Source organism: Amphiura filiformis, chromosome 8 (genome assembly GCF_039555335.1).
Source record: "Amphiura filiformis chromosome 8, Afil_fr2py, whole genome shotgun sequence".
NCBI classification, from domain to species: Eukaryota; Metazoa; Echinodermata; class Ophiuroidea; order Amphilepidida; family Amphiuridae; genus Amphiura; species Amphiura filiformis.
This window is the reverse complement of record NC_092635.1, coordinates 67,419,366-67,446,244: the sequence shown is the minus strand read 5'-3', so window position 1 is coordinate 67,446,244 and position 26,879 is coordinate 67,419,366. Positions and strand designations below refer to the sequence as shown.

The 26,879-nt window shown below is 35.7% G+C and overlaps 1 protein-coding gene across 2 annotated transcripts in view; it reads right to left on the bottom strand.

Moving 5' to 3' along the window:
- LOC140159378 (major facilitator superfamily domain-containing protein 6-like) overlaps positions 1-26,879 on the bottom strand; it is a 117,141-nt gene that overhangs the window by 58,300 nt on the left and 31,962 nt on the right. For both annotated transcript variants that reach the window (XM_072182831.1, XM_072182832.1), the window contains exon 3: positions 24,385-24,538. In XM_072182831.1, the coding sequence (XP_072038932.1) occupies positions 24,385-24,538 (154 nt within the window). The remainder of the gene's footprint in view (positions 1-24,384; positions 24,539-26,879) is intronic.

Below are 26,879 nucleotides of genomic sequence, written 5' to 3'. Positions count from 1 at the left end.
TTACGGACCCCAGGCACTGGAGTAATATTATCTAAAATCTATTGTTTAGCGTACATATTGTCTAGATTCTATTGTTTATTGAGCCGGTTATAGATAACATCGCTGAAAAAATGCACAGGAGAACAAAACATAATGGTGTTAACATGCTATATATACGATGTGTTAAAATATCTTAACGTGCTAAAATATCTTAACGGAAATATCGAAATTTTAACGGAATTGTTAAAATTTTAAAATTTGAACACAATAGAAATTTGAAAAATTGCGATAACCAGCTGCACGATTGATATGTTTACATAATTATAATAACATTTTCCATTTTTAGCCTTAGATATATATTGATGTTGATTACATAATTTTGTGACAGGCAATTTACAATGCTGTTCAGTCAATGTCATCGCTTGCGCTGCGATTTGAAAGCCCAACAGTACTTGTTCAAATACCGTAAAAACTCCATATGTGCTTACTATCGAGCACTTTTAAAACATGCAAACATGAAGTGCCTCATCCACAAAAGTGTAAAGGATTTTGAGCAAATCATCGATACACATAGTTACATACGAACAAGCGCCGTTTGGTACAATCTCATGTTTTCAAAAGCGCTCGATAGTAAGCACATATGCTAACTATCCAGTTTTTACGGTATTGTATTACAGGTACATATATTGTTACAAAGATTGTTTACTGGACGGCTAAATGAAACCGATTAGGTCATTCTATACCGTTATTTTGGCAAGACCTAATGAAACACACGCTTCATTCGTAACGACTCAAAACACTACTGAAAGCTGAATCACGACCAATTAGGAAACTTCACAATCAAGCCACACATCCTTTTGCTTTTAGTCATTTTAGTTGTGTTTTAGTTTTTTTTAAATAGATGATTCCTGACATACCACCATAATGACGTTTAATGATGCGGGTTTTTTTAGTCATTAATGTCATTAACGTCTATATTCTCTATTAGGAAGGACACCAGTTCACATAATAGTAATTACACATCTTCCGGTAGAGAATATACAAAAAGCTGCATAAAAACACAAGCTGACTTGGGCGAAGCTGGAAAACTATCAACAAAAGACAGTTTTTGGATTTTTTTCCTTGAAAAATAAAAATCTCCCTAACCGATGCTTACATTTAAGTCGAGGTGATATCATTAGCGAAGTTTTAAAATGTATTAGCAATTCCAATTATTTGGCACCATGTATACATTAAATTCAGATTTCCGCTCCTCCAGTGGTGTATTTAGAATTGGAATGGGGTGATTATCAATTGGGGTGGGTGTTTGTTTGGGACTGGGGGTGGTGGGTTCATGTTACGTCAGTTTATAAATGAAATAAACCTTTTTAACAATTAGAAATTAATTTACATCTTAAGATGATCTAAGATGTTTAACTTTATACTGCTGGTTTGGACAGATAAAATCGACACTCTTAAAATACGTAAATTATGAATTCAGGCCAAATGCTATAAGATACCACAGTGCTCCCAGTGGGATGTTACAAACAGAATAGCATTATCACGACTCCAAAGAGGCCCTTAAGATAACTGAAATTGGGGTCACGTGAAACACAAAAATATTAAATGGCCATTTGTGTTGGCTTGCTATGGTATAGACATCTCTCATTTATGTCTGTAACAATCGACTTCCCACTTTTTTTTAAATGTATATAAAAGAAAAGTCTGTCAGTTGCTTGATTATCGCCCTTTTGTCGGCCTTTTTCTCTTATGTGAAATACAGCTTTTCATTATTTTTGATGTAAGGAAGCCATGTAATATGAAGTATGTAAAGACAAAAAAAGTCGAGTTCCCACTCCACTATTCTGTACATTGAAAAGACAGCCTGGCAGAGCTACATTGGTTGTGATAAGGCCAAAAAAAACATGTTTGTTTCCTGTAGCAAGTCCAAAAAGTCAAATGCGAAATGCGTGAAAAATGTTTAAATCCATGTCTTGAGATGGAAAAATATACCCTTTTCGCTGCAAATTGGAATGGGAATTTACAGTGGGTTACTCCAACACACACACCCCCACACACCCCCACACACAAATCACATTTCTTCATATTCAATAATATTTATGAGCCCCCCTTTCAACCTGCAGTAGTTTTTCACTATGATCGTTTGTTGTGTAATGTGTAAATGTTTACGCCAGTAGTGTTTTATATTATTTTTTTGCGATTTTCCTGGTTTTTTCTTCTTTTTTTTCTTTGTAAGTGAAACAATTTCAAATGCGCACAATAAGCCGTCAAAAACGAAATGCCCGCGCTACAGGAAACAAACTTGTTTTTTCTTTTGGCCTAAAAATTGCAACGTCAGAATAAGAAGCTGTAAGTGAACCATCAATTTCAGTCATCCGTTTGATATTGATAAGATAAATTGTTTCCCATTTCAACGTATCAAGATAAGAAATTAAATGAAATTAAAACCTAATGAGGCGTATATGTTAACAGAATGAGCTTCTATCCAGAGGTTATTAGCATGGACTAGCCACAGTCATAACACCGTAAAAAGCTCATGCCTGTGTCTAAGTTTCAAAAAAACCATTTGCTAAATATTATATCTAATTTGATTAATATAAATATTTAAAACATTTACGTCTCACGGGTAGACTGGCATGTATATCAGGTATCGGTATTATTCACGAGAGTGTTCATTTCTTATGCTAAATTTTATTAAAATATTGTATACAACATTGCTAGCAAGTTATAATGCTCTGCGTGCTAGCCATGCGCTTCATCAACGGAAAAAGTTTTGAAATATTTTCTCAAAATATCAAGAGCTATCTTAAGAACTACTGAACCAATACTATATTAAATAGTCATTGTCAATACAAGTTCACGTTATACCCAAAAAGATGAATTTTACCATCGTGATGCATGCTGGGTAAAATATGACACTGGATACAATGATTGTTTATTAAAACAACACTATAGAATAACAGGATATCCAATCCCTTGATTGTTTGTTTATAGTCTCATATAACAGTCAACTTTAATTTGATTCAATTAAAATCAAGAATAAAGAAATAGCCGCACAGTTTTTACCTGTGTTAAAATAGATATATGAAAAACTATAGCCAAACTATGATGAATCAGTATGAGCATTTTTGGATTATTCTTTTCTTATAAAATAATGTGCAATTTAAGCTTTAGTTTGCTTTTTATTTGATTCAAATCGGACGTTTGGTTCAAAATCTGTGGGCGTTCAAAGATAATAAGATGACCCAAAAATGTTACCCTCTTCGTTTTTGCCTATAGACACGCTTGTATTGTATTTCTTATGTATTATATTGTTTTTACCCTGCGATATTTAAGGTTTTATAAATAAAAACGTATAAAACAGGTTATATTATTGGGACAGTTGTATTTATTAGTAGTGTGGGCTAAAATGATAATTATGTGAATAAAATATTGATTAAACGGCTCAAAATTTGCATAATAAAATTCATGCCATACCCAAATTAGATGAAATTTGACCATAATTATTATTGATGCATGCTGGGTAATATGACATCCAGAGAAAAGTGATTTATTATAACAGCACTATGGAATAACAGGGTATCCAATCTCTTCATCATATTTTATTTATTATCATTCTCTCAGACATAACAGTATCGTCCAATTTCATTTTAGTTTAATTAAAAAATAGCTTTAAGAATAAGGAAAATAGCCGGTATCGTCTTTGCTGATATTTAAGCCCTTCAGTAGATACATGATAAAGGGCAGCCAAACCATGACGACATTTTAAATGTTCTATTTAAGGTTATTAATTATTTTAAACTGTTGTGATTTGGTAGTTCACAGCATCCTACGAATGTTAGTGAGCTTTGGCAAAAACTGCATTGCTCAATTCATAGCGAGCGTGTAGAAGAATTAAAATATCACAGATATATTTTTATAGGTGCTGCGGTTCTTGAGTTACGTTGTAAAGAGGGCTGAAACAACAACACTTTTGTAAAACGTACATAACTCATAAACAACAATAAATTAAGCAAATTTGCAAAGTATACGATTTGTAGAATGAACTTTTGCAAAACATCAAGGTGCTAATTTTCAATAATATATTGATCTAGATAATGAAAATCGATTTTTAGGTTGCTTCGACCAACTACCCTTAAATACAGGCAATGTTATTCTTGAAAAAAAATCAATATTTATTTCTAATGGTATCCACAAAACCCATCACTTTTCACTTTAACTGCATACTGCATGAGCCTGACAGACTTGAAAAACTAGAATTCATGTTTAATCTTCATTCTCATCGTTTTCAATTTTCTCATGAGCATAAATAAACGAGCGTGCAATCAGTCCAAAGGCACCATGTGCCAAACGAGACCTCTTTCATTGATAATGCACTAGATTCTATTATGGTACAGGGTGACTCTGAAAGAACTATACCGTCAAAAATTGATTTTTGTTTAATATTATAATTCCTAAACTAAACAAGATTAAACATGAGAAACCAGACAACATTGATATAAAGGGCGTTGGATCTAAAACAAGTTATGCCTTGTTATGTAAGTCAGACAATTTCAGACTATGTGGTCTTTATGTTTGATCTCGGAGCTTGTTCCATTGTTATGCTAAAATCCTTTCCAGTCGACAAGGCGTTCGACTATGGTGCGAGAGGTTGTGGGTTCGAACCCTGGCGGTGCCTCGTACGCTCACGTGGAAAAATTGAGTTAGTTTCCCTGGACAAGGAACTTACTGCTAATTCGGGGAGCTCATCCTGGTTGCGAAGGTTATTTGTGGAACGTCTAGGGTGTGCGCTCTTGTAGCAGCAAAGTCCCTGAATTGTTGCTAAATGGTTTATGGAATGATGCGGGCCATATTGGTCAGCGGCAACCAGTAAAGTGTGCTGAGGCTTGTGGATCAACGTCTAGGCGTTGTGCCTGTGCTTAGCGCACTATAAATCACTGCGTTTTTTAGTTGCTTTATCATTCAGAAACACACTAGTCCACTGTTCCGTTCTGTTTCGTTGTGACAATAAAATACTTTAAAATTGGACTTTCAGACGGTGCACAGAGACCCGTTGTATGATCATTTAATGTTGAATGCTTTTTAGTAGAAAAAAAGAAAGAATCAATTAAAGAAAACTAGATACCGTAATGTGATATTCAGTTGCTATCTGAGGTGGTTGGTATCTTATTAATGGTAACATTCCTCAGTCTTGACATTGAATGAGAGGTAGCGCCTCGTCTTTCTACTCGTCGTTGTTTCTGGTACATCTCGGATATGGTCATGCTATCTTTAGCTGAAGAGTCAGACCACTGAATACCATAGCATGTAAAGGTTGAGTGGTCTGAAGTAGTTGTGTAGACTGAAGTAATCGGTGAAGGTGTGATTAATCTGAAGTATTTGGTGAAGGTTGAGTAGATTGAAGTAGTTTTTTGAAGGTTAAGTTGACTGAAATGTGTTAGTGCTGGTATCTATCGTCCAGCATCATCCAGCATTTGGTTGTCCACCTAAGACCGACAGTTCACAGCCCACAAAGAGTATGGACTGAAGCATTGTATGTTATTATTATAGCTCACAATCAGGAGGTGTTACGCTGTAGGTCCACCATCCAGAGGGAGTGCTGAGTGAGTTTCAAGAGCTGAAACTTCCGAAGGCGGCGACACCCAGTGACTTCACTTCATCAAATGTGCAACCAAAAAACAAGATGGCCAGTAATAAAAATCCATTTTAACTCTAAGAAAAATTATTCCAGCATACAATTTTTACTGCTATGTCTGATGGACTCTCAGACCATGAGAATCTGCTTGAGGACCATCGATATGAAATGACTTACAAGTTCTTTCTCAGAGCCGAAAGTTAAAAAAAATACGGCAATGTTGTAACAAAAAGTACTAAAGATGTATTGTGAAGTAGGGCAATTGAATATTCAAATCACAAGTCTGCAGCGTATACCAGCTTGTCGGCACATGAGTTATCGTTCTAACAATTGCTGCCGTGTGTCAAAATTGATAGTTACTTGGTAAGAAATGCAGAGCTTTTAAAGCATAGATAGAACCAGTTTTAGGCGATTGAGAGGGCAGTAGCCCCATTGTTCAGTTTTAGCCATATATTTAAAACACTGCAGTGCATTTTTTAATATTAACAGAATGGTCATATTGGAAGTGAGGAAAGCAAACCGATAAGCGCATTCTTGAGTGGAAGCCATATTGGGCTAGTCCATTTAAAATCCACACTCCCCCTGTGGAAGATTTTGGAAATATCATCCACAGGGGGAGTATGAGTTTTGAATAGAATAGACAATTGGGTAACTTTCAATTGAAATACTCACTCCAGTTGTGGAAGATATAGGTAAAGCTTCCACAAATCTTCCACAGGGGTAGTGTGGCTATCAACTGGAATAGCCCATTGTTACACTGTATTGTAACATTTCCTGCGGAAGACGACCTCAATTTTTTTTCAAAATTCAGTTTTACGCTATTGCAATGTACATGAAAACTGACATACCCTGCCAATATCAAGGTTGTATTGGTCATAACCACAGACTACTAGTACGGTAATATTAGTTTCTGATCAAAACACATCAAAAGCACCGACCTCCGTCACGATAGACGGAGTGACACGCTTTGACGACATAGGTGCTGAACTAAATTACGCGATGTTCATAACACTGTACGTACACAACATGCGGGATTGTCATAACACACCAAAAGGACCAACCTCAGTCACTATAGACGGAGTAACACGCATTGACGACAGCAATTTTCTTTGTTTTGCCTCATTTTGTCATCTCAAAATTAAAAAGGGACATTTTGTGGAAAAGAAATACAAATCTATTTCTAATGGAACAATAATATATGAAAACAAAAGTTTTGGTTGTTTTCCACCTTGAGAAAAAACATGCACAAGGGGCGGAAATGACACCCCGTACATTATCGTTGGATCTCCTATTATAGGACCCATGACATTCCTCTTATGTGTCAGCTCAATACTTAAGTATACCCTACAGTGCTAGGTCATGATATCCTCCGACGCGCCTCGTTATTATTTTCAGATATATTTTGTTCACAACATGTTTTGTTTAAATTGCATGTCATGCTCCAGCAGTCAGAACAAATTGCACTTCTGTTTGGAAATGAACAGCCCTACCCCATCCCACCGCCCTCACACCATCCCACACCCACTCCACACACAAAGGACATGGATGATGTTGACTCGAGGCAACGATATGCAGTTACAACAATTGAATCACAAGATAGAGTTTTATATGCTTGTGGAATAGTCGATATTTAAAATGTTCGCTTTAAGAAACAAGAGCGTACCTGTTTGGAATTGATAAAGTTTTTACTATTAACAATTTTAGAGTTTTATTTTAAGGAACCAATTCTGAAGATGAAAACATGAATTTCAATATCCTGAATATTTTTCTTCTCTTTCTTTGTTATAATATTGATTATTATCATCATCATTGTATATAGACATTTATTACATGCATGTAAGATGAAGAATATCTAGTAACATTGTTCTGTATTTCCTAATAACCTACATACAGAATACGCAATTTATGCCGGCACTCAGCATTTAGACGAAGCATACAAAAGAGAAAATAGAGAACGCATTCCAGTGTTTGAATCCACGCACACAAATATTAGCGAACTTCCAGATCTACCAGTGAAAGCATTTAAATATGTAAATATGCGCATAATTATTAAAGAGTATTTCGTGATTGATACTTACATGGTTCAATAAATATCCACGAAAAAAGCTTATTACCAGAATGTCAGTTGATTTGGACACTGCATTTGCACCTATATTTACACATACTGTGCCCTATTTGCTGTAAAAGTGATGATGTAATTTAGGATTAGCTACCATAGCAATAGGTTCAAACAATTTTGTGCATTATCGCCCTGCACTACAAGCAGGTTGCACTCATCACCTGTGTATGTCTGCAATCATAGAGTGAATACAATACCGCTCTTTTCAAAGATACTAATATTACAGGTGCGAGTGATTAGCATGATATGAATATTCTATAGATATTACGATACAGGTCTTTATTCCTGTTCTTTGACATCTATGGTGCAATGCAGAGGTACCGCGTGAACGTACTAGTGCAATGCGATATATTCAGAAATTGTTTTAACCTATTGCAATGGTAGTTAATCCTCTTACATCATCATTTCTACGGCGAATAATAGGCCAATGTGTTGTAATTATGGGTAGCCGACAGCCCGAAATACATATTGGGCGATGTTTTTGTATCTACGCAAACATGGTGTAGGTTTCTGATCAAATAAAAACTTTTTTGAGTAAGGCGGGGGATGAGACTGTTATGACCCCTTTAAGTGCACCTTCAAATGAAAGTAAAAGATTTTTTTATAACAGTTTATTTGTCGACTCAATGACCTAGTAAGTACACTTTATTCCTCACTATCGAGTATGTTACTTATCAGGTATATAAACTCTGTCACCCGGCTCTGTCAATGCCATGTTAACATTCATGTTAACAACCAACCGATCGAATTCAATAACCCTTTGGAACACAAGTGGCGTGACACTGCAACACGACAAGTGGCCACTATAAAATCGTATAAAGCTGTGTTCAGACGGGTTGAAGCTAAAATGTATTTCACTCAAGGTACAGTCACAAAGGTCCGACTTCTCGAAGCTTGGCTAGTGGTTAGGCTTCCTAAGCCAGCAAGCTAGCCCTACCAATGTGGATTTGCTTTATTGACTTATCTTTGTAGGTGATGTACGATGTGAAATTGTAAGCAGGTATGACTCATTGGGCTTAAGCCTGATGGCGTTTTACTAAGACTGACCACTACCCAAGCTTCGAAAAATCGGACCTTAGTAACTGTACCTTGAGTGAAATACAAACAACTTGCCTTCCTCCCTGCCCCTCGATTGGAAAACCTCTTTTCACGCAATTGAAACAATCTGAAATCCCCTCAAGATGTGCTGACCAATAACAGTTGTAATCCCGAACGTTTTACCTTCAAAGAATTTTGTCAATATTTCACTTGATTTTGGATACAGCGCTACTGTATTGATAAAGGCCGCTTCACGATATTGGCATATAGACATCTCAAATGAAACGAAAATCGTTTCCGCACGGTAGAAGCCCCAAGTTCCACCTCGAGTGAACTGGTCGTTTCAGGTAACACCTATTTTCTAAGGAAGTCGACACTCCAAGTGCGTTGCCGGAACCTCTGAATGACACCTTGACATTTCAAACACCCTTAATTTTCAGCCTCCGTGTGGATACAACCTGAGATAATTTAAGTTGAAAAGAAAAGTTTGAACCTAACGGCTAGCGTCAAAATCACCACAAATCCGTGCTAAATGTGTCTTGACATGGCCCTTTTTTACTCTGGTTTCGATTTGTCGCATGTTAAGCATTATGAAAGAATGATCTGGCGTCTAGCCTCTTAACGTAATCTATACTATACAGTGATATTAAATTTAACATGACGTCATAAGCATGTTTCAACGCTAAAAACAAAAATAAGGAGTCCTTAATTTGAAATACAAAAACAAGATGTCATTTAATTTCTCCCGATTCACTCAAATTATATAGATTTCTATTGATTTACTGTATAAAATAGTGTTAAACAACATAGAACATCATTGTACTGTGTTAAAAAGTTAATAGGCAGTTAGTAACCATTGCTCATTGATTTTTTTTCGCGATCTCGCCTCCAGGAAGCCAATTTTGTTAGGTTGAACGAATTTGCTCCTTTATTGTGTTATAAAGTGCATTAAAATTGATGACTTATGTCTATCGTTCACGTGGATTCGAATGAATGATTACCTTCGACTTTTAAAGGAACGTCTCGCTTAGATCTCAGTTTTCAATTTTGTTTTTAAACTTACATAAAGGAAAGAAGAAGGTTGATAAAATACTTTCAGCATATATAGCGATGATTATTATTATAGACGAATCCAATTTCACGCATTCCTACACCTCAATGGCAGCCATAGCTGGGTCCCCGTCGGCTCCATCTCACCTAAAATGTGAAATGATGCGGCCTTGGAGGGTATTTTAAACTGCATTCTATCACCCATGTTACACGTAGACAAAAGAATGATGACAATTTAGAACACAAAAGAATCTAACATCGAATTTTAAGCGGGTTTAATCCGCCCAATTGGGCAGTTACAACACCTGTTTGGTGCATGCGGGGACCCAATAATGGCAACCAAATCCTGACCATGATATGACTTGGCTCGTTGGATTCGTCTATATAGCGATGATTATTAGTTCTAGACGGGATACCAAATCTGCATCTAATCCGCATTAATGTTAATACCGGTTCTTCTCAAAACCAGATCAATCAACCAGACTTTGTGTAAAACTATAATAAAAATGTTCCATTTTCTAGCTTTTACACGGGGCAAATCGCGCATTGCGACTGTTGCAACTTTCAAGGCAGTTAAGCTAGTGCCACGTGTCATTATCCCTCCTGTTTTCAGATAGGCCAAGCACACGACCAGGAAAGAACGGAAATCGCCATAAAATCCGATCGCAGCTGGTGGCAGAGAATTTTCGCACAACGTACGTTGAATGTTCACTTTTCAAATGACCATGTTTGGATGACAAAACCTACTGGAAAGAAAGTCTAGTCTACTAAATGACCTCAAAAGGTCAAGTCGTCTTTGAAAAAAAACCCCAAACTGGTGGAATTGCAACAACAACTGGGAAGAACTATAATCACTATTACGAGTGAAAATAGAGAGAATCTCATCCCTTGGTCTTGTCCTTGGTACAAATGCGCGCGAAAACGTTGCAATTTTCAAGCTAAAATGGTAAACAACTTTCTGCGAAGCACACCAAAATTTGCAACTTTAACCTTAAAATAGTAAAATATGTTTGTAATGTGGTCCAAAACACAAATACCCCCTCCCTTAATGTCGAAAAGACACTGACCACAAAGCGCTATTTGCAGATTGGCCCTATAACGTTATTCTGCAATTTCCGGAAATAAGTGGCGCCGACGGGGTTGAACTCGTGACCACCTCGTTAACTCTTAATTCAAATGTTTCTTCCACGAGTCAGTAATCTGATAGTAACCACGGCAGCTTGTTATTATGTTGCCCGCCATTTAATATCTTCATATTTTTTCCCACCCACACCAATTTACATAATTTGCATTTAATGGCTTATCATATTGCAGTTTTCTGTCTGTCGGCTAGTCCAGTCTGCCTATTTACCTTACCGTCAGATAGGGAAAAAATCATATTGACACTTTCCAATAATGACTTTGAGTCAAAATAAATGCAATGCCATGCACAATCGTCTATTGCCCTCTGGCAGATCTTCTTGAGTTAGGTACATAGGTCTTGGGTTCAAATTCTGGACTAGGAAGCTTTTCTTATTCATTTCACGAGGAAATACTTATTTGTGACAATTCTTAAGTTTCCAGATTTTACTTTTGGGAGAAGCGTTCACCCCTACCACCTCATGTGGAAAACTTGTTACATACTTATTTGAAACTGATTGTAACGATTTTTTTTTGATATCTCATTAAAATACTTCCTAATGAGCTGTCCAAATATCTCTTTAAATAAATTGTGTCTTTTGGATATATGACATAGATATATAACTGGTGACTTGGTTGGACCAATCCGCTATTTCGAAGGTCCATTATTTTGACATTCCTGTATCTATAAAGGACCTTATTTAGAGATAACGGACCCTCAGGTATATAGGAAACCACAATATGCGTTCGTAATCGTGGACCTTTGGAATAATAACAGCTTTTTGGAATATCAGATCTTCAATATATAACACAATAATAATTTTGGTCTTTAAGGGTTTTTTGTTGTCTCAAACCAGATTCGGCAAAGCTTCACGGAGAAACATGATTGGCTGATAATGATAATATTATTATTGTAACAAATATACTGATACTATGTTCTGTTGATGCTAAGTATAGTTAAGATCGGAATATATTAGCTAACAAAGTAATATGATTTACTTGTAAAAGAACATAGATTAAAAATTGAGCAAAATAATACGGTAAAGTACCTTAAACTCCATAAAATTGGATAATTGCTAATTATTAATATGAGCACAGGGTTTTGAAATATTCATCTAATCTAGTATGATGTATCATTTTGTTAGGTCAAACAATTCGATTGACAGCGTTATCGGCAGTACTAATATTGCATCTCGAATGAGCTACTTTATCATCATTACACATCGCGCCTCTTCTTTTCCCATGAGCAATTTATTAGTTTTCAACAGCGTGGACTCAACACGGTTGTTGATGTAGCGCTTAAGGATATGTGTAATGATATCGAAATCTCTTTTTAACTCGACGTTAAAGGATGATAAGCTGTCAGGGGATTTTAGAAATAGGTAAATAATATCCATGTAGTAAACAATGTTAAGAATAATTGAAAGATAAAGATAAAGCTTTTCTCGTCCCACATAGAAACATCTCACATAGCAGAAACAGTTCAACTGAAAATGAAATGTTAATCGTAAAATCTTCAAAGCGTAAATACGATTATGGCCTGCTACCACGAAATGAACGTAAAGTCGCAAGTAGGTAGTTTCGAAACGCCCTGGCTATTTCGTTGGTGTTCTTTGTTTCACACGCACCTGTTCAAGCAAGTAGTATGTCTGTATGTCCTTTCTCAACGGGGGCACAATGGGCCATTCACGAAGGACATACTACTGGCTTGTACAGGTGCGGGCAAACAAATAACATTAATGCACTCAGCTAGGATGTCTTGAAACTACATACTTGCGACTTAAGGCTCATTTCGTGCTAGCAGGTCATAATTACGATAAGATAAGATGGAAACATTGTATGCAAAGCTGTGATGTATGTGATTAAAATTGTACCACATTAAGTATAATCATAATCGTGGCCTTGTACATGTTGTATCAACTTGTATGAATCAGACAAGGGTCTGGATAAGACAATTAAAAACAACGTAACAACGATTTAATTCTTGGAAGATTCATAAGAACATGATAACGTTATGTCATATAAGATAATGAAATAGAACCAGAGTCTGCATAAAGACAATAATAATAAAATACAACTATGTAATTCTAGGATGTGATAATAATATCGTTAACTAATCTATGTCACATCACAGATTCAATTGAATTTGACGCCACTTCCCCAAACCTAAATAACATGACTGAGTGATAACATAATATTATTTTATAATTTCATAATATTATTCATACATATTGTATGTTATCTTTATGCATTTATATATTATCTATATTCTTGGTTGTGTATGATTCATTTCTTCACTAAACTGTTGGCTTGTTGATTCATTCGATTAACCTTTTTGGTAAATACGCAGTTGTTCAGATGTTCGCTTAATGATATGCCTATCTGCATGGCGTCAAATGACGCCATCTTATGTCTGATGGCAAAGAATTATGGGATTTATCGGAAAGGTCAATTGATGGATGAGTTTTTATCTAAAAATGTGTCGCTTGGATTGAAAATTTAGCCATAAATAGTTGCGTTGATTAATACGCACTACTTTTCCGCAAATATTGATCCTCAAATTCATTCAACAATACGCACGGAGGAGCTTGTATGATAAAGTGGAATTAAAGGAATAAAACGCCAAAGAAGTAATCAAATCGAAATGACAGAAAGTCGATTTCTCACACGCAGGTTTATTATACACGAAAAAAAATCATTTGACTTCTAGTATGCAGACCCAATCCTGTTTGACATGAATTGAATAAAATTTGCAACAAGACAAATCTCTTTTAAAATAAAATTTTTTCAGTTTGCATAATTATGTAGATGAAATTGGGAGACAAATTAAAATTAGTCGCGAACAAATAATACACGATTTTGTTTCTCTTTTTGGCTACGGTATTTCAATATTATTATACATATCAAACATCTGTGAAATGAAAATAGCGCTTAAAGGAATTATGAAATAAAATGAGAATAAAAGGCCACATGTTTCTGAAAAGTGCAACTAATTGCAAATTGTATTGTGCTTCAGAGGACCTTATTAGCGCAATCGATTTAATTAATGAAGGTTATTGAATTATTTATCTACAAATGTATTTCAATTAAACAAATCGAATATAACGGCGACGCAGATAACATACTTAAAAAATATTTCAGTACATTAATGTCACCGACATAATTATACATATATTTCTATACATTATTTCTACATTTTAAAACTTATCGATTCTCTGCAACCGCATTGTGATAACAAATTATTTTGAATTATTTGAATTATTTTATTTAACATTTAGTGGTTATAACCATTGCAATACTAAGTTCTTTATTAAAATACTTAAGAATCCAAATGACAGTAATTTTCTTGTCTTTTTCATACAAACTTTGTAATTACTTTGTTTCTGCAGTGGTCAGATTAGATATAAACGCAGAATTCTAAAACAGTTTGGATATCAACACATTTTTTGTTTATTTTAAGAATAATTTCATACATTGCCCATTCCCATGATACATCTGTTATCTAACCTATAATAAGTCACACTCACTCACTGCACAATCTCGTACTCCTTTGACATAAAGTACATACATGTATGTGTGACGTAGTTAGAAGTTTAAGTAAAGATGCATTATGGGTAAAGCGCAAAAGGAGAATTTAATCGCTTCAATGGGAATTTACCGCTCATTGTTTTTGTTCCGATACGGAGTGCTTGTCATTCGCTATTGATGTATTTCCACTTACAGTGTTGTACAATTATCAGACTATTCCCCAGACATTGACAAGTACAGTTTATAAATAACCTCCGCCGATTTTAAAAGTATCTGCTCATCCTAATGTTTTACTTCGAAGTTGTATCTCTAATACGGAACATTTTAATTGCCATGCGACTTCACCACGTGGCAAAAATATCTTGCCATGTCGACTTATTATCAATATTATGTGGACTTATAGAGTAGTTTAGGATGACTATATTGACGCCTTCTCTTGTTATCGTGCCCCGCGGGCTATTATATATTGGAACACCATTAGTTGCAAGTCCTCAGTATGGAAGTCTGCGGTCTTAGTCTTGCCGGGTTTGCGGCCTTAAAGTGAAAGCCCCACTTTTTGTTCCAGTTCCTTGGGGAATTAGTCAAGGTTAAATTTAATCCATGTAAATTTTGTTCTGTCTGTCATCAAAGTAACAGGTGTATTGTCAGTTCTTCTGTGGAGAACTGGACAAACGGGGCTTCCTGTTTAATGTTTTTTCTTGCTACTGGGCTCTCAGCCTGTCAGGGCTTAAAAACATCAAGGCCGCAAACCCGGCGGCAGGGCTGCGGCCGGAGACGTCCGTAGCGGGTACTTGCAACTAATGAAGTTCCACAGGGCAGGAAAGCAAGTCACTCCTCTCATTTCTCCTGCCCTGCCAGCTATCAGGGCTAATTCAAAGTTATCGTTATTGTTTTGAGCATTATTGTTTCTTTGTAGCCCGGCCGGCCAACCTTGAACAATATTGTTTTGAGCGCTATTGTTTTTTATGGTCTCAGTCTGCCGGGCTTGTGGTCTTGATATTTTTTATTGATACTGGGCTCCAGCCCGTCAGTGTTCCCCAAAGACAGCATCTATCTAATAGTATTTCAAACATAAGCACACAAATATCCGTTAAATAAGACTATATGCAACTTAACTCAACACCCTCCCTCCGCACCCACCCCACACATAAACAACTCTCCCCACACACAGACAGACTCGCACCCCATTAATACTCATGTTGTCAAAGTCAAAGCTGTCCCAATCAACCAGAACGAAAAGAGTGATTGATGGAGAGAGGAAACTGGTCGAAAGACATTAAACATTAAACTGTACTTACATACCGTAACAAAATGTCAATGCTGCAAGGTCATTTTATGACAAAAGGTTTCACCGCTTAGGTAAAAACAACAATAAACATCCTTTACACAACATATATTGGCCAAGGTCTTTAAGGACAGTCGGAACCTGCAGGCCATATATATATTTTTCCAGTTTTGGTGGTTTTTGCTTAAAGCAGTTTATTTCTGCAGGGTAATACATTGATCATATCTACATTTCCATATGTATTGCAGTTATTGAGTTATGACAAATAGTAGTCCAAAACAAAAAGGTTTCGCTATTTTCCCCCTCACATGCATATGTGATGCGATCAAGCAAAATCAGTCGGAACTCGGAAAAATTAATTTTCCAGTTTCTGATAGGATAGTCAAAAGCATTCACAAAGCTGCATTTTGCAGAAAACCCCATTGAAATTGAACAACCAGTTCCAAAGATATGAGCAATTAAAGACTTTCCAAAACAAAAGGAAACAAAAGGAAATATTTCCTTTGTTTGGCTATATCTCTAAATCAATATTTCCGAGTTCCGACTGATTTTGCTTGATCGCATCACATATGGGGATAATAAGACCCATTACAATTAGCCTTATCGAACACATGTTGAACACACTGTGAGTGTTGGCGTTTTTCCCTCAATATTTGAGCACAAACACCGCCAGGGGCACACTCCCCCCTCAGAAGTGAGAAATCCTTGCAAAAGGAATGTCCAATTGAAGCCATTTGGTGGACAATTGTGGTGCTATCATTGCGTACAATTTTAGTTTGAAAAGGCAGGAAATGGCGAAATGAAGGCCGAATTACAGCTACATGTTTTCACTATTGTATAGCCTACAATATTGCTTTAAACATGGGGAGATTTTACCCACTGAGAAGTGAGAAACCTTTTCACACTGAATTGAAAGCCGAATTGAAGCCATTTGGTGGACAATTTTGGAACCAATTTTGTGTACAAGTTTAGTTTGAGAAATCCGAAAATGGGTTATAATAATAAAGGCCCAAATTGAAGCCATTCGTGAACAAGTTTTCACATTTGTTGTTGAAAGGTCCAATTAAAGTCATTTGGTGCATAATTTTTACACTTTATTACAGGGTCTTTAAAGTGGGAGGTCAGACACCCGTCAAAAAAAGGGTGGGGTGGGTACTGGCCGCCTGCCCTTGCCCCCGTTGTTCTCACCTCGTCATAGATGATATTGAGCACACATTTACTATTAATCACGTATGACTAAATTACTGCAGTGTGTGCAAACAGAAGGAAAATAAATTTAAATCGTTTTCATGCAATAGAAAACGTACGTACAGGGTGAGTCAAAAAAACTGCAACAGAGCAAAGAATCGATATTTATGTAAGAACCAAGTCGAACTTTCCCAATATTGAAAGATTCTATATCTGCCACACTCAATGGCCACCTTCTGTGAAAATATGAAGTGAATCGCGACTACCGTTTAATTTTAATGAGTCCTTTTGCTGCGATACCCAATTTCGAATTTTGTCCACGAGGTACCATGTATTTTGAATGAGAGCACGCAGTGCACAGTAAAGGCACCAGATCTGAAACTGACTTTAACTTAAATAAGGTTGATTTTTGCGTATTTCAATTTTTTTCTGTTCAAACAAACTTTCTGACATTACTTTAAGTCCTTCATACCTTACTCGACTCCAATTCCAGTTTTTTAATCCCAATATGTCCAACTTATTGGATATTTTATAATTCACTCCACTTCAATTTGCGCGCATTTCATTTTGACAAATTTGTAAGTTTTTGATAGAGAATAAACATCTTTAAAGTAAAGGTAAAATGAAAATAACAACAAATTATATTTCTTCTCCTTAAACAAGACCAAGGGCAATAACACTTTGGGTGCTCCATTTAATTTCAATGCCAATGAGGCTAAGAAAATGGCAGTTGTTCCAAATCTTCCTTACACAGAGTGGGCCGACATTCAAATTTTAGATGTCTCTTGGACAAACATTAACATTGGGTAGCGCTATAAAATGTGTCATAAAAACAAAACGGGAAATGCTAATTCCTTAATTTTTTCAAAAAAGGTCACTGATGGATATACCATATATAAAATGTTTTAAAACATAAAAAGTCCAACTCGATTCTTAAATAAAAATGGATTCTTTTCTCTATTGCACTTTTTTTTTTTCACCCTGTATTTATTTCCAAATAGAGAATGAAACGTTTTTGACGATAACGATTGCTTTCTATATGACTTTTCAACTTGTAGTCCCAGCTTTACCAGAGCTTGATAATAGAGACGGAACTCGATTTGGGTCGACGAAACAAAATGCTTAAAAGTGGCCTGCAAAAAGACACAGCATATTGTTTGTATCAACTGATTTTTTTTATTTGTAGAAAGAGTGGTTGCAAATTTATGCATGGGCTTAGCTGGAAATGGAATAAGCTATTGTGACCACTAATATGTATTCAAGAAGGTTGACAAGAACAATGTACCCATACACCCCTACATACAATGTACACCCCTATATACCAGTACTTACACCTTCACATCCACAGACTAACCACCCATGTACCACCACCTCAATCCCACAACCTGATCCAAACACATCCACCCCAAGCCACACGCATATATACCCCACACCACGCATCGCACCACCACGCAAACACCCAGCCCACAACCCTATCCTAACACCCCCACATACACAGACTAACCACCTTTCTACCACCACCCCAATCCGACAAACCCACCAACCCACCAACTCACCAAAACACACCCCACACCAACCCAACCCACAGGCATATACCCCACCACGCATCCAACCCCCACACAAACGCGCAGCCCCACCCTACATGTACTCCCACACCACACCCACACATTCAAGTCATTAAAATCATAAATATTCTTCAATTTCTTGCGACTCAAGGAAACGATTTGCCGGATGTAGGTTAGAAATCAATGTTTGACATGCCAACAAGCCAATGAAATTATTACGTGACTCGTCAAGTCACATTATACCATGCAACGTTGCATTTCACATTGATGCATTTCCTGAAAATGTTGCATTTATTCCTGTTAAGTGGTTTGCCGTTTTCATTCATATTTCATAGGAATCAATCGATAGCCAAAGGTATATTAAATGCAATAAATAATATAAAACGGTATCGTTGGTTACTTTGAAAGTAATATAAAACTGTTTCTTTATTGATAATATTTGTTATTGATCTTTATTTTCATATAAATATTAAAGAAATATACTATATAATATTAAATACAATTACCAAACAAACACGAAAGGCACTGAGCAATATAAACATTAATATTATGGCTGGAAGATCATTGCGATGGTTAAAAAATAGCCTTTTTAAAAATAAGTCGTAAATATAAACGAAAAAAAGAAAAAAGACAAGACAATGGACAATGTGCTATGAAGTTACTTTAATCGTCTTAAAAAGTAATATTGCATATATTGCGGAAGTGTTTTTATTGACATTGACGTTCTTGCCTACTTATTTGAATGACCTAGGGATTTCAAAAGAGGTGCGGTTAAAAAAGATGTATGATGATAGTCCTCGTTAATTCAAATCGTTGTCTAGCAACTTTAATAACAAATTATCAATGACTATTTATGTTCGTAATCTGGAAGAAAATGGTATACCTTTAAGCCTTTTGTTTCGGCTTGTCAGATACAATGGTGAATTAAGCTTGAAAGACAAGCTCATGATCTTATACGCATGTCAATTCTGAATTTTCTGAGCTAGGGCTAGTTAACAAATCTTTTCTTTATTTTTAACAAAGTTAAAAAAACGAACAAAACTTAGAATGCAGAATAATTACAGAATGATTTTTAGCGGTATTTCAATTGTTTGCAAAATAATGTCACCCCTTTAACTTTAATTCATATTACAATAACATTTTAAAGTAATTCTACATGGATACTAAACTTTGATATAGATTTGGTTTTCATGTTTAACATTCATACTTTAAATCCAAATTAGCAATCCCATAATAATATTGTTAATAGTTAAAACAACAAACTATATAAAGATTTCTTTCATTATTTGCACATTATAATTACTGCAGGTTTTATAGCCTACTTTTATAGCGCTAGTAGATTGGCTACAACCCCAATGGGTTCTTTAGAAAGATATTTTCTTCAACAGTTGGCGATAAAATGGATACGCTTCAGGTTATTGATAAGGACAGCAATTTAAAATGAAGTCTCTGTTGTTTTACTGCTAACAGACGTTCAGATGGATAACTTTAAGCATCAATAACCCGAACAGAAACACGATTCGTTAAGACTATACCACGTATATAGTCTAACATTGCGCTGCTTTATTTGGAAATGCTTAGCAGATTTGATAACCTCCCATTTCAGCGGTAATAATACTAATAATGCTATAACTAATAAATGATATTTTATCGTTAGTGTAATGGGGACTTATATTACTCACGCACGGCAATAAAGGCGTATTATCTGAACGTTGAATGGGTTACAGTCGTACAAGGCTGAAATCAATTCATTAACAGTTTCATTAGGAACTCGATAGAAACACGTGACGTCTATGAATATATTTTTATTATTTAAATCAAGATATTTCATTAAGTGATTTTTTCTGTATACCAAAAAAATCTATATATTTTTTTCTTTCAGATTGTGATCAGAGAGAAGCATGCTTCAATGGGCTGTTCCACCAAAATTCCATACTCCCCCTGTGGAAGATTTTAGAAATATCTTCTACAGAAGATGAGTTTCAAATGAAATTAAACATTAAGCTGTTACATTTAAATTTCATGATACCATTTGAGAAAGATTCAATCTGAATCTTCCATTTGGACTCAACATGTCGGCTGAAGTTAAGGCTATCGAGGAAAAACAACATAATGATTTTCAAAAAATGGAAATTGGAGCGACGAATGGAAAACATTTTTTGCTATAATGTTTTGAAATTTTTTTATATGAAAATCATTTTACTTATTCATTCTTTATACTACAACACTCGTGGGAAAAAAATAAGGAATGTTATAAAAATAGCACACGTAGTTTCACATACGCCAAAGCAATCTTTGAAGACTATGTCCACGTGAACTGGCAAATATCAAATATGTGCACTGCTACCACGAAATGAGTGTAAAGTCGCAAGTTGGTAGTTTCGAGATGCCCTGGCTACTGTGTTGATGTTCTTTGTTTTACACGCACTGGTTCAAGCCAGTAGTATGTCTGTATGTCCTTTGTCAATGAGGGCACAATGGGCTATTCAAGAAGAACATACTTCTGGCTTGTACAGGTGCGAGGCAAACAAAGAACATCAAGGCAGTCAGCCAGGTTGTCACTTGCGACTTTACACTCATTTCGTGGTAGCAAGTCAAATATAATGACACATACACAAGTAATAATTATTGAATTAATACAAAGAGGGTCAAAATATAGTAAAGGATAAATAACTAATAATAACCATCCAAATGTAATCAACTGTTAACCGAGATTACAGATCCACACCTTGTAATATCTTTAATTAAACCCTCGTTGACTCATTTAAGATCAATGATTCAATAAAGTACTGATTGAAGGCATTACGATAGCAAACATAATAGATACTCTGGATTCCTCTTGTGATGATTAACACTAGAACATGTAGAAAATTAACATCCCTTTGTCATAACAACAATAGTCATAAACAATAATTGGTACATGATAGTGGAGATAATTAAATGGAAAATGAGGAGTGAATGAACTAGAATATCACTATGCAACATTGGGATATTTCATTTTAAAATCCACACTACCCATGTGGAATATTTTGGAAATATCTTCCACAGAGGGAGTATGAATTTCAAATGGAATGAACACAGTTCCATTTGAATTTCAAACACCCTCTGAGAAATATTCAACCTGAATCTTCCGCAGAGGGAGTATGAATTTCAAATGAAATGAACATAGTTCCATTTGAATTTCATGCACCCTCTGAGAAAGATTCAACCTGAATCTTCCACAGATGGAGGATGAGTTTCAAATGTAGCTGCCTAATGTGTTCATTCCATTTGAAATTCATACTCCTCCTATGGAAGATATTACCAGAATCTTCCACAGGGGTAGTGTGGATTGTAAATGGAATAACTCATTGAATAAAGTTTGGTATGACGCACAACAATTTGGCAATGACCAAGAACTTTCACTTTAATATCCGTGATCGTTTCTTTAAAAGAGTTTCTATGTTGCTGGAGGCAATAAAATAAAGTAAATATAGAGTATAAAAGGAACAAACTTTAGATGTGACGTTAAAAAATTATTGCTGACAATATAATCTAAAGCACTTTTTTGTATAACAATAGTTGCTTGAGCATTTCAATCTAAATAAATGATGGCCTTCCGTAGATTTTACTTTAGGGCATTAAATCTGGAGCTGAATAACGATTCCGTTCAAGATGTCATATACATTTTTAAAAGCGAAATTGTGACAAGCCACTTCTACTGAAGAGGTTAAAAGTTGTTGTGTTTGCCTATATTTTGAAGACGTTTTTGCATCAGCTTTTTGTACCGTTTCATTGTCATTTAAAGGATTATCTGTCACGATTCTTGACATGTTATCGTCATCATAAAATGGAACAAACATTAACTAAGCCCGTTTCTTGGATCTAAGAGCATGAAACAGTCTTCTGTAAGAGTTTAATGTGGGATTCGTTTTACCGAGAGTTTAACTATTTGGTTACACACGATCCACTAACGAATCCAGTGATTTAAACTAAGGCTTCTGGGTAATAGAGTAATTGATCAATGGTTTTAATGCATTCGGTAATGAATTGAAGAGTCTAAACGATGGCTTAATGAAACATATATGATGTTTAACAATTTAATGGGAATTATATATTGTGTCCTTGAATGATAATGAGTAATAAACATTATATAACAGGTTTATAAAAATATACGAAAATATGTCATTCAACGACTATACCTAAGACATGCTATTAAGTAATAGCATTTTATTACTTCAATGTTTCTCCTTTATTTACTTGGAAAGCAATTTGTGACAAATGGTGGATAGTAAAGAGACAAAAGTTAACTCAGTCGATAAGGCGTTCGACTATGGTGCGGGTTCGAATCCTGACGGTAACCACCGCTCCCGTGTTAAAAAAATTGAATTGGACAAAGAACTAATTGCTAATGGTCTCGTAGTAACCTGTGCGAAACTCGGAGGTGGGGAGGGGCCTGATCCTGGCTGGAAAGGTCAATTGTGAAATATCTAATGTGTGCGCTTCTTAGCTGCAAGTCCTTGTGTTGCTGCTTAATGATTTATGGAATGATATGGGGCTCTAGTGGTCAGCGACAGCCTATAAAATGTGCTGAGGTTTGTCAATCAAATCACTGCACTTTTTTCAATCTGCGAAAACATATTCACTTTAAGCCATATTATAACATTTCTGTAAAAATAGATTAGTATTTATTTTCAATAAAATGTTAGCTTTTACTGTCAGATATGTCCCCTTTTACTTTTGAGCCGAACAAGTGAGGTAAAGCATAAAAAATTGGAATTTACTACTAGCGCCCATGCATGTTACTCCCACGGTTGTAGTACGGTACGATCATCGGGGTGTGTGTGTACTGTGCATACGTGTTCGACTAATATTTCTATAGTAATAATAAAACGCCGGTTCCATCGTTTTATTCAAAATCTCGGATTTTGACAAAACTACAGCACCTAAAGTCTTGATGTTTGCAGAATATCTTTATTGACTAAAGTACATTACAATCGTGTAAAAACCAGAATTAAATTTTTTTGAGGGCGTTCTCCTCAGCACTATGTTATAATATGGCTTTAATACTTCGCAGAATTATGCATTGCATTTTATGCAGCCTTAGTTCCGATATTCACTTGCTCTTCTTGTATTCTGCATAATCATGCAAGAAGTAGCAATGGACCTTGATGTTTTAATTATAAATCTGTGACTTGCCATGGATCGTAAAGTTGATTTGCAGTACATTTGTCATGGGTTAATAAATACATTTGAATACGAGCAGGACATTATTATAACTGTATTGCTATTTCGCTTTTGTGAAATAAACGAAACAATTTTACGGAACATAGCAAACTACAAATGCTTTTATTTTACTAGTGATAACACTGCGGTTACTAGTGAAATAAAAGCAATGATTTTAATCTCTGTAAATCTAGGTCCATTAGGGTTAGGGATAAGGTTCACGATTCCGCGTATTTGAAATTCTCGCTTACGCGACGAAAACAACAACACCACTACGGGTCCGCCCGACCGGCCCAGATGCGTTTTTGAGATTTGTTTGTTTTTTGGCCAAAATGGATTGATTTTGACAGAAATAATTTGATCAAATGCAGAAAATTGTCAAAATATGTTAACAAACAAGAATTTTTAAGCTGTCGATAATTTTTTACCGTTATTAACTTCTTCAAGAAAAAACCTTCTTGCAGTTAGTCTTAAAGTCAGTCACCTTACTCTTTGAGTTGTGATTATCATTGAATTATAATAATGATACAAATGACACTTAATTAGCTATTCCCGTTTAAAACCCACACACCCCATATGGAAGACGTGATATTAATCTCCCACAGAAGGAGTGTGAATTTCAAATGGGGCTTTTGGATTTCAACTGGAAAAGCTTAGTATTAATATTACTTACAGTTGGCTCAAAGAGTAAAGCAAGCGGAATGCACATCAGCATCAGTATGGCGAAAACAGCGAAAGCTGCCGTGTAGTCAGTATGTTGAATCTCGATCCCATGACGCTCGATCGTGATCTCTGTTGTGGATAAGTAGGTACCCATTGCCAATGTTCTGGAAAATACATAAAAAGTAAATTAAAATGCAATGTAAAACATAACGATGGTAATATGATTGACAAGTAATTGCGTGGGTATCAAGTGAGTCAAGCATGGTAAAGTTTATTAATACCAAGTTTTAATTCACAGCAAAGGAGATATTTACCAACCCGAATTTACGAGTGTTACACACCAATAAGAGGAACTTTAACAGTAGTGAAATTTACTCAAAATACATGTACAATGTTTATAATCAAAGATAGAATAAAAAATTTTAAAAACTAGTTTGCGTCTGAAGTCATCTGTCAATCAAACTCAAGCACGGTTTGTTTACGATTGTTGTGATGATTGAGTTTCTGAACGCGGCGGTGAAACAGCGTGCCTTATGGCTAACTTTGCACCTTCAAATATACAAACTGTCTCAAAAGTTATGTCTTAATAATAGGAAACTTCGTCGTGAAGGTACCATGTCAACAATGTCTAGAAAAGTTGCTTTTTGCCTTGTAAATGTATTGTAATTTGTCACCATTTTCTGTGATTCCATTTCTCCGATTGGCACCAGATGAATCAGTCTTCCTTTTACGCGCTACTAACCAATCAAGGGTCTTGGAGAGTTTGATAGATAGGTGACGTCAGACGCAGACTAGTCTTTTTTGATTCTGTCTTCGATTATAATTAATAGACAGCACTAGGTGAACGCGTTATGTAAAAGTGGTGTCATTTAACATTTTCAAGCGTTCCGATTGATTAGCGGCATCACGTGACATCACGCGTTAATACCTAGTGCATCCTGTCTAGCATAATTATGTCTAGCTTTTGTTAACCCGTATACCCGTGGTTCATTACTTCAAAGGGATAGGGGGCCGTATCCATTGGCAGTTATGAACCACAGATATCTCGTAAAACACGTATTCGGCTATACACTTCTAGTGCCCGTTTCTATTCATCGTTATGTATTCTTCTCCCGTGCATTATTTTCGCGAACTACCCTTCACAGCCCAAATTATATAAACCTGCACGCTAAACAATGCATTATCTAAAACCTGCACGCTAAACAATAGATTCTAGATAATTCGTGCACGCTCAAATACTAGAAATACTACTTTCACATAACCATATAGTAGAGTTAGGTGACGCTTTCGACACAGAGGTCACATAACTATATAATTGTCTGTTCGATATATATACCAACAAAAAAGTACGAATATACATTCTGTGGTGTTAAAATGGTATAGTTACAAACGGTGTTCTATAATAGGGTACAATTACCGAATAGGGTGCAACTCGCTAGACTTGAGTCCAGTCCTCGTTTACGGAGTTTAGGGTTAGGGTTGGGGTAGGGCAGTCTTGTAATAAGACTAGTAGAGTTGCACCCTATTATGCAAATAACGTTGTCATACATTATGATTAATGACCTCAAATAAATCAAACATCAAATGAGAATAATCGAGCTTCTATTAATTAAAAAGGGCCAAAAACAGGTGGATCATAATTATACAAGATGACACCATTGCAAAATATTCAGCATTTTACAAATGAAATACATGTAGGCCTATATCTAAAATAACATAGCCGGGCCTGGAAACACACACTAGCGCATAATATCATGATCATGCTTTATAATACCATAGGCCTTCAAACACATGTGTTTGAAGGCCTATGATAATACTGAACAAATTGTTAAATCCCAATGTCGTGTGTTTTAATATAAGTAGATTTTAAAGTTCAAATTATAGAGCTATAAAGTCCAGTTGATATTCACCGTAGTACTGGTCGGACATCTAAATCGATCGTTTCCAGATGAACTGGTTCAGTGCTCTAAATGATCACAACATAAAGTCAATTGGTTACAAACCATGCGTGAATAAGTTACTAAAGTATGACGTATGGCGCAATCGATACCATTGATAGCTAACTTATACAGGAATTGATTTTCTTTACCAGTTAAATGCTACGTAGCTGGTCAATCTCCTGACGGTGTTTTTAAAATGTAAGATATTTTCCTAATATTAAAACTAATATAATGAATGCAGCAATTAATATTGCCTATTGTTTTAATAGGCCTACACTCAGTGTATGACGGATAATGTATCGTGCAAATGCATTCGTCAAGATAATTGCACTTGCCGTGGAGTTATTGCATTTAGCTCTTGAGCCTATCGGCTCTCGAGCTAAATGCAATAACTCCACGGCGCGTGCGATTATCTTGACGAATGCATTGCACTCAGTTCATTATCCTTATCATATCATTTTCCGGGAAGTTAAATGAATTATGAGAAACTGGAATCATATCCGGGTTTATTTTCTGTTACCTCATCTATTTGACACCGACTGTGCGTTAGAATGAAATGAGTCAG